The sequence below is a fragment of the Acartia tonsa genome, chromosome 14 (assembly GCF_053477335.1).
Source record: "Acartia tonsa isolate MP-2025a chromosome 14, ASM5347733v1, whole genome shotgun sequence".
NCBI classification, from domain to species: Eukaryota; Metazoa; Arthropoda; class Copepoda; order Calanoida; family Acartiidae; genus Acartia; species Acartia tonsa.
In genome coordinates this window covers 24,427,086-24,440,483 of record NC_137273.1, presented here as the reverse complement: position 1 = coordinate 24,440,483, position 13,398 = coordinate 24,427,086, and the positions used below count along the sequence as shown (strand labels likewise).

The 13,398-nt window shown below is 31.2% G+C and overlaps 1 protein-coding gene across 2 annotated transcripts; it reads right to left on the bottom strand.

Annotated features, from left to right (window-relative positions):
* Positions 1-58: 58 nt before the first annotated feature.
* On the bottom strand, positions 59-12,757 carry LOC145306590 (uncharacterized). 2 transcript variants are annotated; one of them, XM_080148793.1, is made up of 10 exons: positions 12,688-12,757; positions 12,047-12,134; positions 11,339-11,405; positions 8,838-8,893; positions 7,981-8,026; positions 6,143-6,221; positions 5,641-5,698; positions 3,734-3,829; positions 2,870-2,977; positions 59-2,321 (listed from the first exon to the last, which is right to left on the bottom strand). In XM_080148793.1, the coding sequence occupies exons 5-10, from the start codon at positions 8,012-8,014 to the stop codon at positions 2,247-2,249; spliced, it is 450 nt and encodes a 149-aa protein (XP_080004919.1). In that variant the 5' UTR covers positions 8,015-8,026; positions 8,838-8,893; positions 11,339-11,405; positions 12,047-12,134; positions 12,688-12,757; the 3' UTR covers positions 59-2,246. The 2 variants fall into 2 exon arrangements, with proteins under 2 accessions (XP_080004919.1, XP_080004920.1); XM_080148794.1 differs by having other exon boundaries at positions 12,047-12,129.
* Positions 12,758-13,398: the final 641 nt, after the last annotated feature.

Sequence of the window (13,398 nt, the reverse complement as noted above, 5' to 3'; positions counted from 1 at the left end):
GGCGTTGCCACGAAAGGGACTGTAACTTTTATTTCTTATGATTATTGAATAAAAAAAATTATATTTTTAATGTTTATTGATTGTTTATACAAATAAATTAAAACTGTAATTTGAGCAAAAGATTCTTAATTTCCATTCACACAAGTTAATAAATTTTTAAAAACCATTTTAACTTTCAACTATAGTATGTTTAAACATCACATCATGCATTACACATTCAGGACAAACTTAAAATTTTTCTTCTCATGTCATTCAATAAAAAGCTTTTTTACTTTCTTTGTAATTATGTCCTCAATCATACAGACAAAATGTTATATTTCTATCATTATTAAGCTTTGTACAAAAATGGCTTTAAAGTAAATATTTTTTTATATTATTCCAACATAGTTTTGAAATCCATTTAAAAATTATCACTCTATGGCATTTCAAAAGCAAATTAGTTTTTCTTATTAGTCAGTAACTGTGTGCTTAATAATTCAATATTGGTTGTCTAAAAAGTTGAAATTTATCTTTTTGTACATTTAAAACACTTCAGTAAAATATTATAGTATTAACAATTGAATAGAGAAACAAATATTTAAAAATATTTTAAATTTGTTACAAAAGTTTACTTACATTTGCTGTTTTTGCTTCATATTAGTGTTTATTTAAATTACTTTTTAGCTGCATCAATTTAAGTAGAATAAAGAATTAAAAAAAAAGCTAGTTTTGTTGATTAAAAAACTCAATTGCACATTACCTTTCAATTTCTTAGCACAATGAGGTTGATGTTCATGACACTTTAAAGTCAGGTCCAACAACTAAATTGGGGCCGGGGTATTAGGTTGATGAACACGCAACAGACAACCAACTATTTGATTTGAAAATCATGACTGTGCTTGGTACTGAGTTGCGCCTGATTTGGGCCAATACATTCCACTACTCTTTTAATGTCTGACATAGCAACACACCAAGAACCATTTTTAACGTCATTAGTTATGACTCGGCGTAAATCTAAAAGTTTTATTTGAAATTTGATTTTGCATTTCATAATAACTATTTTATTCCATGGAATATTAAAAATTATCAAATATTTACAATGAACTATTTCAAATTAAAAAAAGAAGGGAATAAAAAAATACATATTATTTCTAAATTATGAGTGAAAAAATAAATTTATAAATTCCATTAAAGGTTTTAGGTTAAGAAACAATGCAGAAAAATAGCTTTTCAATCTATATTGTAGATTAAACATTAATTGTAAAACTTTGATACCAACTAAAAGTTCACATCGAAACAATCAAAAAATATAAATCTTAACTAAATTAAAACTATTATCTACAAATTTACATTAATTTGTAAATGCAAAATGTGTCTAGTTTTGTGAATAACATACTTTACAAAATAAATGCTTTATCACCAATATTAAAGAGACATATTCTCATATAAAATTCAGTTTCTTTCTTACTTCTCATGATAATGTATACTATGTAATCAAAACCTTAGTTTTTTAAATATAAGGTTGGGGCCTATTTTTTTTTATTAACACAATAAACATTACAAGTTTATAACCAAACATTTAATTTTTTTCAATTGTTTATTTATTGAAGCTTTACACTTGATTTGTCCATTAGCTGATCATTTTTGCAAATTAAACTCATTGTAAAATATCTCTTTAAATTGAACAAATGTATTGAAGAAATATCATAATAGAAGTATTCATTCTTCAAAAACGAACAAATCTTCTATTGTGATAATGCAAATAAGATCTTTTAACTTTTATTAGGAACTAAAGACCTTTAACTAATTACTTAGACTTTAGAAAAAAAAGTATTAGAACCTTTCATGAAAAATTAGTTGACTTAAATTCTGTTTATAAAATTAATTAAGATTGAGGATAGCATTCATATTTTAATCAAGTAATATGAAACAAAATGATCAAATCTTTATAAGATTTTAGATGTATTTATTTATGTAGTCTTATCTTGAACAAAGAAAAGACAATTTAATTTGAAGATTATTTTATTTTAAATTATTGAAAATAATTAAAAAGTCTTATAATTAGTAAACAATTACAATATATTCAAAACAAATTTTAGACTGTTAAATTCAATCATTTTCTGTCTTAAATATAATTCAGAGATCTAAATATAATTTAGAGCTCAATTAATTAGCATACTTGAAAACAAAGTGAAACAATGCCTTGGAACAAAAAACATTTCAATAGGTGGTAAGGATAAAAATTCTGCCTTAAATATTAATTTTGTTCATGTTTGATCTTGATTTTCAGCCAAAGTTCTATTTCTTAGGTCCATCTCATCCCTAGATTTTATCTCAGCCTCCTAAAATAAAATAAATTAAGTTGCTTGCTATGAATTAATCAAAACATTTGTATTTATATAGTCTGCCAATGTTAAATACTGATCTTTCTTTATCTTATTAATTATTAGAAAAATAAGATTTGTCAGCTGCTTTTAGAGAAAGGCTCTGCCCAATAATTTTTTTTATGAAGTAGGGGGATGTGTATCATTATATCTTAATAGTGTATGACCAGCATACTTGATGTTTAACTGCTGGAGTTGTTACATGATGGAGCTGATTGTATAGGGTATGACCAGCATACTTGGTGTTTACCTGCTGGAGTAGTTACATGATGTAGCTGAATACACAGGGTATGACCAGTATACTTGATGTTTACCTGCTGAAGTTGTTACATGACTGAGCTGAATACATAGGGTATGACCATAATACTTGGTGTTTACCTGCTGGAGATGTTACATGATGTAGCTAAATACATAGGGTATGACCATAATACTTGATGTTTACCTGCTGAAGTTGTTTAATGACTGAGCTGAATACATAGGGTATGATGTGCATACTTAGTGTTTACCTGCTGGAGTTGTTTGATGACTGAGCTGAATGCATAGGGTATGACCAGAATCATTATACACAACCCAATAAACAGGATTATCAATGATGGTATTATATCCCTTATATCCTAAACAACAAGGATGTAAACATAAAATATATATCAAGGACAATTATGTGTATTAATTGTGTATCAATTACTGAAGCTTTTTATTGTGCCTATAAAAAATGACTGGCCTACCATTGGTCAATTAAAATGTATACTGGCCTGCAATTGCCAATTTAGTCTGTGTATTGGCCTATTATTGGTCATTTGTATTGTATCACGTCATTTTTTATAGGCACTATGAAGAGCTTTTCAATAACCACTTATCAACAATCCAGGTAGAAATGAGAGGATAGATAATATATTATTTGGACAGATAGATAATCAAACATATTGACAAAAGAATAATCAAAACTGTAGATAGAGAGATGGATAATGAAATGGATGGATAATTAGATAGGTATTATAGAATAGAATCTAATAAAATAGAAACAAAATAATGGATTCTCAAATAGATTATAGGATACATGGTTAATCTATCCTATAGACCAAAATGTGGATAATCGGCATATTCTCTCAAAATGTCTAAAACCACCCCATCTGGTAATTTTGAAATATATTGAAAATAATAAGGGCCTGGGTATCTCCGCAGGATTGGAGTACTGCAGGTATAGGCCCAATAGGGCTTTTCACCAGTTGGAGTTAGGAATAGGAAAAGTTCTACACCCCTTTAATTTAAATTTTTATCAAAAATAATAATGGGGGGAGACTTAAGAGCTCAATAGTCACTTTTAGGAAAAGCACCGGAAAAAAATAAGACATAGATAGATAGATAATTACCTTCCAGGTGATACTTTTGTACCAGGGGAGTTTCACCTCAATGTGTGAGGTGGGGCGGGCCAGGGAACCCCGTCCAGGAGAGACCAGGTCATAACTCTGAAAAATATTTATAAATATCAGGAATCTAAAAGGATAAGACACTGGCTGATGGATTTATGTAAATCACCCATTTTAAGTTACCAAAATTATCTATCCCTTCTGTAGATTACAAATATTGGTTGAAACGTTTGACACTTAACATAATGAACTACTCAATCAAAATTCAACAAAAGTTCTAAAGTTGTCAAGCCAACAAATAAGAAAAATTTATTAAGCCTTGGGACTGGGAGCTAGTGTAAAAAACAGCCCAAAAGACCCTTGTTTTACAATTCCCTTCCCAATTCTAAAATATTTATTGTGTATTGCATCCGTTTTCCACAGATCGTAAACTTAGATATTATGTAATTTATTCCCGTTTAGTTTGCTGAAGTACCAGGCCAACAAAACTGGTATTTCCCAATTTTGGAAATTCTAAATAGGTTGCATAAAATTATTGAATAGGTCTCCTAAAAATTACATTTTTAATAAGAAATAAATAATATGCTTTTTCTATTAAATGGACTCTGATGAATTTGTGGTATCCGCCTAGGTTAAATGGCAGACACCCGAGTTCAAATGACTACGGCAGTGCGAACAGACGTGGACACATATATTATAGAGAAGCTACGCTTCTCTAGCAATCACTAAGTAACAAACAGAGTCTATTCAGATGTTCCTTTATTCAGGGTCTAAGGTTTACTAAAGTTATATACAACAAACAATAAATACACAGATTGGAATAAGTAATCATAAACAGAATCAATATAAATACATATACAATAATCAGTTTGGGCAATAATGATCCCCCATCCCTGGAAAGGGTGGGGGGAATTAACAATACAGCTTAACCATAATAAGGCTGTCAAAATCTATCATTAATTTTAGGCATAGGGAGGGGGTCGGCTGACCCCTTCCCCAGTACTCGGGGGAGGGCCCTCGGCCCTTCTCCGAACCAAGGTCAGGGTTGCCATAGACATGGCTCACGGCTGCCGAATACCACAAATTGACGCAAAATAAGAATAGAAGAATTATATAGCAGCTGCACAAAAAAAGAGAATCCACAATCCAAACTGAAATATTGTATTCATAAATCTAGAAAACACTTTCACAATTCCCTTTTCCTTATTCTTTGTAAAATCCAATGGATAAAAGTAAAAGTAAAAAATATGTCAATTTTGCCGGGCTTTCTGTCTTTGGGGTCTGAATCAATACAAAGTAGATTTATTGCCCTTGATGGTAAATCAAACACGATAATTCGTCCAATAATACGAACGACGTTATTTTTGAACGATTTAATATCCCAAAGCAAATCCTATGAAATTCAATTATTTATAGATTACTGATACTAATAAAATGAAAACTAACTTCGCTTTTGTACCAAAAATTGTACACTTCTGGCCAATAATGTGATCGGATTGTTTTAAAACTGTGTTCCTGGTAAGGAATTAGGGATTTAGACTTTCTATATTCATTTGGCATAAAGATTAGAACTGAAAAGATTTAGAAACTATGAAAATTATAACAATAACATCATTTTAAAAATATATTTTTCATCTTCAAGATCTATTTTCCATTAAACTATTTCTTTCTTTTTATTATGGGCTTCGCCAATAGCCTATAGGGCTTACGTTTTGCACGCGAAGTCACTTAATCATCCCTTTTTCCGGATTTTAATTCTGCAGACAATTTTAATGTCCATATTTTTTCTTATGAAAAGGGCGACGTTAATCCTCATTTGTCTTCGAGAAGTTCTGCTGTACATTAAACTAGAGTCTACTCTGTGACTGCTGGTTTCTTATCTATATATCTATCTATCTATATATCCTAACCTGCGGTGTATAGAAAATAGGACTCTGTGACTGTTGGTCTCTTGCTGTCTCCCCGCCTTTAGTAATCATTATTTACAAATTTTTCACAAATTTTGTTTATTTTGAGTCTAGTTGACACAAAAAATAATTGATAGAAATTGAAATTCAATAGAATGCCAACAGTTTTTACTAAGAAAGATCTACCGGCACTTCATAGATGCATACAGATTTTAAAGATCATGATTTTCAAATGTACATGAAGTACGATTAATTCTATTTTCATACGTTTAGACGTTCTATTCTGGGAGGGACCTGGGAGCGCCAAATAAACAAATATTTACATGTAAGATTGTACATTCTTTTTCATGTACAGGCAGTTATGCATTTGGATTTACAGGTAGTACATAGCTCTTCATTCATGTACAATACAAACAATTGCATGTACAGGTAGTACATGAATTTTGATGTTCAGGTAGGGTAGAAATTTAATCTGATGTATCTAATTGAAATAATAATTATTCCTGCAGCTGCATGTTGGTGCGGAGAAACTGGTTTGCTCACACTCTTGAAAACTGGTTCTTCCAGATCTGCCTTACGGCCATCTTAATAAAAGCATATTTTGTCAATTTTGTTAAATCTCTCTTGGAAGGGGAATTGGGTATTTCAAAATTCAAACCTTATCATCAGTGACAAAATCATTATGAATAGAATAAAAAATTTTAGAAACCATTTTTCTTAAATTTAAACTTGTATAGAATCAATTAAAAGCTAAAATAATCTAAAATTGTCTTAAAAGTTAGTCCTTAAGGCCTTGAATCTCTATTTATAAACTAAATACACTTTGTTTCTTTAAGTTTTTCATTTCATGCATAAATAACATAAAAAGCCAGTTTACAGCTTCCCATAAGAAATTAATCTCAATTATAATTCTAAAACTGAATGAATCCTTATATGCAGCATATCTACTCTATAGTTATGAAATACTTAATCTAAGATAAGGAACACAGTAATAGTGTCTGACTGATTATGACGTAACAAAAAAAATTAGCCAATGAGAGGCCGTTATTGACCAATGGTAAAATTTATAGTTGCCTCTCATTGGCTAATTTTTTTTGTTACGTCATAATCAGTCAGACACTATTACTGTGTTCAAGATAAGTTTAAATCGAACTATGACATTGTAAAGCTTTTTCCATAAGCAATTGAAGAAACCAAATCTAATTTCTCAGTAAATAAGATGAACTTGAGTTTTAATAACAATTCAATAATAGAAATAAAGGTAAGAACAATGTTTAACAAAATCTTTGTAAATGATCCAAGTTGTGACCTAGAAATAATTCCTAAGCATATTGATTGTCCTTGTTCTATTCATGATATTTTATAAAGGATTTGACATTCAGCTTTTTACTGCCTTCTTTATGCATTAAGTAAATTAAACACAAAGTTAGAAATTGCTTTTTGCAGCAAAATATTTGTTCATAAGTCTTAGATTCCCTTCTTTACTTTAACTTTTATCCTGTGAAAAGAATACAAATCCTCCTCATAGTCTTTTTGAGTTGTGTATTTTCTTACCTCACCTTGTAAGGGCGGGATTCTCCTTCGATTTTAAGTGATCATCTAGAGAATTCAGAGCATCATCCGCTTTTAATAGGATGCTATACTCTAACACCCAAGGATATTAGGTTCAGTAACATCCAACAGACAAACAACCCTTTGATTTCACGACCTTTGTCTGAGAAGTCCTAACTATTTATGGTAATGAAATGCACCTGTTTATGGCCAAATGCATTCCCCTTTACTATATTATGTATTAATGTTTTGCACCTGACATAGCATCAGTAGGAACCATTTTTAACGTCTTTAATTATGACACGGTGTTAGGCAAAACCGTACCACCTCCCCGACGATAAGCGGATGCAAAAGTGTTGAGCCACGGAGGCGGGTATTTACTTACCAATATCTATCACAGGTTGAGCAACGGTGGCGGGTATTTACTTACCAATATCTATCACAGGTTGAGCCACGGTAGCGGGTATTTACTTACCAATATCTATCACAGGTTGAGCAACGGTGGCGGGTATTTACTTACCAATATCTATCACAGGTTGAGCCACGGTGGCGGTTATTTGCTTACCAATATCTATCACAGGTTAAGCCACGGTGGCGGTTATTTACTTACCAATATATATTACAGGTTGAGCCACGGTAGCGGGTATTTACTTACCAATATCTATCACAGGTTGAGCCACGGTGGCGGGTATTTACTTACCAATATCTATCACAGGTTGAGCCACGGTGGCGGGTATTTACTTACCAATATCTATCACAGGTTGAACCACGGGTAGCTGTGTATTTACTTACCAATATCTATCACAGGTTGGCATGATTCTGACATATTGGTGTGAACCTAAAACATAAATTCAGATTTTAAAGTAATTGGTAAACTGAACTATGCAACTATAGTTAAAATAAAAAAAAACAATTAACTTCTAGAATAGATTGAACAGTAGATTCAGTAAATAAAGGGCTGTTCAAAATGTCGTAATTTTAATGGAAAACTATGATTATTTTTTTTCTCAAATATTTTTGTGTAAATTCAAAAAATGTTCAGTACCCTATTCTGATATTCAAGACCTATACTAAGTACAACTATAAAGACAGTTGTTTTCAATTGAAATTCACCCCGTTAAAAATGATACAAAACTTAAAAATGAAATTACAGAGTGAATCACTTGACTTTTAAGTTTTATAGTAGGTTTTTTTCTAAGTAAATGAAAAAATTACTTTAAAAAAAAGTAAGGAATAGTAATTTGCTGCATAATATCATGGAGATCTTTCCACGGATAGGAAAATAAAAGTTTTAAAATGAATTCCCGGTGTTAATTCTGGAAAAAAGAAAATAATTTAATGATTTTTATTTTATTATTCGTGAAAAATTGTATATATCCTAAAGAATTTAACTGTTCGTAACTAAATTATTTTATGTTTTGTCATATGCATCACCTTTGACGAGGGAAGAAATAATTTTTACACGAATTTATTTACAAACAAAAAAGCTTTATCCTAAGATATGCGACATTTTTTAGCTGACTCATAATAAGAACGAAATGAAAACATTATGCCCTTTCCTACCAAGATCTGTAAAATGTTTCAACCATGTCTGGAATATACCTCTACTGTTCTCCTATTGGCTAATTTATACAGTTATCTATATTTACCTTGTAGACGAGGGTTTCATGAAATATTCTGCTCTGGTGACCGCCCAGGGTGAAAGCTGAAAAATTATTTTAGCTTAATCCTTACATAAAAGCAACAGGATGTCTAGGTGTCTGTCTATCTGTCTCTACCAAAGGATCTAGCTAACTGCTACATTGATAGAGTTCTGCTTTGCAGTAGTCCTGAGAATTTTAAAAAACTAAAATTAAAAAAAAAGGGACATACCTCCCCCCTTACGCTTACTTTAAGGGCCCGTAAAGGCCTCTAGGGGCATTACCTCTAATAATATTTTATGGTATGTATTTTTCTTCTTAAATTAATATTCTTTTTTCAAAATCAAATGAACATACTCAACGTACTTAGAATTGATACAACAGGTGGGGTTATAATTATAAAGATCTCGTAAGCATAATATGGAGAGCGTATAAATATTTATTCCCTTATAGGTTAAAATGACTTGTTACTAGCATTGATTTTTTTATGACAATTTGAAAAAATATCTAGTCTCCTTTAATTGAATATAGATAAGAAATCAAAACTAACATGGATGACAACATACATAAATGTGAAGCTCAATCAAAAAAATCAAACGGTAGAACAAACAAACACGAACACTTGAGAAGTGTCAAAACTTGATTGTTATTTTATTGATAATTGTTTTTCTCGTATTCATTCGAATCCGGTGGATAGGAACCAGTTCTCATCCATACGAAAAAACTATGTCTAGCATCGTATTATATCCAGCTTTCTACGAATATAAAAATGTACAATCATAAGATTAAAACCAGTTTTTTCCGCCCGTGCCTTCGGCACCTCGGGGCTAAAAAAACTGGTTTTAATATTATAATTGTACATTCTATATCCACGGAAAGTTGTTTATAACACGATGCGAGAAATAACTATGTTTATCTGTTTAGACTTTAAGTGTCTTTCATACTCAATCTCTACTAATTATTTCCCATCCCCCCCTCTCCCATTTGTCTGTGTGCCTAGTTGTAACAATATGTAAGAATTAGAATTAATATTCTAACTAAAATTCAAGTCATGTTTAGGCCATGTAGTTATCAGGGGTGGGGATAAATATACACAGAAAGGAAGGGGACATTGGACTTACTCTTATACTGGTATCCAAAGTTTTAACACTTCTCTCGTTGGTTGACTTAAAAACTTTGGGTACTTTAATTAAACCTTAGGGTTGTTTATTAACTAGCTATTAACTATTAACTTTTCAGTTAAACGTTCTAACCTACAGAAGGTACAATTTTGTTTATAATCATTGAGGTCTGTTAATCTATTTATCGTGAATTGTCTTATCTACAGTTAGTATATATCCATATCTATGGATGTAATTAGAATCTGGAATATGATTTCAGTGAGTATATATCCACATCTGTGGATGTAATTAGAATCTGGAATATGATTTCAGTGAGTATATATCCACATCTGTGGATGTAATTAGAATCTGAAATATGATTTCAGTGAGTATATATCCACATCTGTGGATGTAATTAGAATCTGGAATATGATTTCAGTGAGTATATATCCAAATCTGTGGATGTAATTAGAATCTGGAATATGATTTCAGTTAGTATATATCCATATCTGTGGATGTAATTAGAATCTGGAATATGATTTCAGTTAGTATATATCCATATCTGTGGATGTAATTAGAATCTGGAATATGATTTCAGTGAGTATATATCCATATCTGTGGATGTAATTAGAATCTGGAATATGATTTCAGTGAGTATATATCCATATCTGTGGATGTAATTAGAATCTGGAATATGATTTCAGTAAGTATATATCCATATCTGTGGATGTAATTAGAATCTGAAATATGATTTCAGTAAGTATATATCCATATCTGGGAATGTAATTAGAATCTGGAATATGATTTCAGTAAGTATATATCCATATCTGTGGATGTAATTAGAATCTGGAATATGATTTCAGTAAGTATATATCCATATCTGTGGATGTAATTAGAATCTGGAATATGATTTCAGAATTCTTAATATCCACAAGGACGACAATGTTGTGTTATCATCTCCGCATTTCATTATATCCGTAGAGTCAAGCAAGTCGTAACTTTTTTCGGGGGTTAGGGGGAGGTACAAGATCTTTATGTAAGGGGGGGGGGGGGTGGTGATTTAAATTTGCTTCTAGGGTAAAACTGGGAAGAGGAAGGAGGAAAAACCTAAAATTTTACCTGATTTGTAAAACCAAAGGCCTATCTACAAATCTATTTATCTATCTATCTGTCTGTTTACAGGAAGGAAGAGGAAAATGGGCTGTTTATTACACTGGTCCCAAAAGTTTTTAATAACGTTCTTTAGGGACTTTTAATGAATTTTGATAGTTGATAAATAAAGTTGAGTGTCTAAACGTTTCAACCATTAAATGTAATCTATAGAAAAGGGAATTTTGAGATTTACATGAATTTATCGGCCATTATCTTATCCCTATGAATATCTGGTCTATCTATCTATAGCTAACTTACCCAGTTAAGACAGGAGCCCTGTCTTGTCCGTTGATTTTAAAACCAATCTTTAAAATAATTCCTTGATCTGAAAATATGAAATAATGAGATTAGACATTTTCGGTGATTAATAAGATTCTTTTTAAAGGTATTTTCCTATCTCCATCTTTTTTAATAAGAAAGAAAAATAAATTTGGATATTATCTCAAACTAAAAGATCAACTGACTTGATTCTAATTTATAGGAATGCCTTTGAAATATATTTATGACGAATAGGAAACCCATTACCCAAAAAGAACTTTAGTCGTGCAGTGAAAAGGTTGGTTGCCTGATAAACACTTTTTTATACGCCGCACCAAAAGACCATCACCTTTAAGGGGGTGGGGGATGCATGGGGGGGGGGGGGGGGTATTTGAGATTCTTTAGGATTAATCAATTTTTTCAATGAAGCCTTTTATATGTAGTATCTATAAAAAATGACCTCGTACTGGCTACCATTGGTCAAACAAAATGTATACTGGCCTGTCGTTGGTAATTTAGTTTGTTTATTGGCCTATCATTGGTACTTTGCTATTGTATAACGTCATTTTTATAGGTTCTATAGACAGCTTCTATTAAAATATTTTTCAATTTACCATTTGCAAATGCTAGAATCCCCCCCCCTCACCCTTTCGAGATTATTTACTTCCCCCCTAATACAAAGTTTGACGCCAATGAATGCATTAATACCTTTTTTATGTTGTTGTTTTTTCTTCACATGGTTAACTATGCAGCCTCTCTCTCTCCTCTCTCTATCTTCTATAGAGAGTTATCTACACTGAGCACAAGATTTAAAGTATTCCTTAATTTGTTTTAAGTTTAGTTCTTAGCTTTGCTAATCTAAAACTACGGATTGTCTGTCAATGCATCTGATGACTTTATTAAAGCTTTTTAGGATGACATCATACTGGCCTTCCATTGGTCTGTGTGTGTCGGCCTATCATTGGTTATTTGTATTGTATGATGTCATTTTTATATGCACTGTAAAGAGTTTCGATTTTTTTCCTTTTTAATGGAAATTTTACATGATAACTAATATTTGATATTTCCTTAATTTTTGGAAAATTGATATCCAAAACGATTAGGTTATAAGCGAAGCATCTCCATGACAAAGTCTTAAGATGTGAGTATGTCATTGTCCATATTACGCTTTGCTACTCTACTTTGTTAATGTTCGTATGTCGGTCTGTCTGATTTGTTATGCTTCGATTTATTTTGGTTGTCATACATGTTATACAATAACTTCTTGTTTCAATTAATAAAGTTTTGATTTGTATGCTACTTATATGGGCATCATTATCATTTTAAAAAGTTATACTTTAAATTTTTGCCTCGTTTGGGGGGTTAATATGTCGCCCTAGAACATGCTCCCCCAAAAATCCAACATTTTTTTAATTATCTGAAAAAAAGAGAGACTATGTAAAGTTTATTCGAGCATTATATTTGAATTTCTAAAAAGAGGAATCAAAAATGAACAAATATGATACAACAGGGCTTTGGATTTGCGAAAAATAACTATTTTTGCCCTGTATGATTCCCAAGGATCTAAAGGATAAGACATTGGGCAATAAATTGATCCACAATAAGAAAAATTGGCAGTGAAATTAACCTTAAAAAAGAATATCAAAAGTACCCAAAGTTTTTAGGCCATGTTTATATTGATAATACAATTTACAGTCCCATTTCCTCTCCCTCCCTGATGATTCCCTTTTCTTAGTAGATTATATTTTGCCTGCTAAAATTGTGATCGATAATGGCAATTAATATTTCAACATTTTTTTGGGAAAAATATTTGCGATAGAATTTAAACCAAAAAGAGGGCAATTATTTTTAAATTTTTATGAGTAAGCCGTTTCTTAATATTTCCTTTTTTTGTTCTGCTTAATAGAGATAAGCTAGAAATATACGGCACCCTGAAATAACAGTTGAGATACATCCCAGACATGTCATTGGTTAAAATTCTGTACATATTTTGGTAGGAAGGGGCATAATTTTTTCGTTTCATTTTCATAATGAGTCAGCTATAAATAGTCATATTTCTT

What these genes read in the sequence shown, in the direction of transcription:
- LOC145306590 (XM_080148793.1), bottom strand. Translation starts at nt 8,014, where the DNA reads ATGTCAGAATCATGCCAACCTGTGATAGATATTG. An exon ending in CCAACCTGTGATAGATATTG is followed by an intron (nt 6,222 to 7,980) that starts GTAAGTAAATAC and finishes GCTTTTATTAAG; the next exon opens with ATGGCCGTAAGGCAGATCTG. An exon ending in CTATTTTCTATACACCGCAG is followed by an intron (nt 3,830 to 5,640) that starts GTTAGGATATAT and finishes AATATTTTTCAG; the next exon opens with AGTTATGACCTGGTCTCTCC.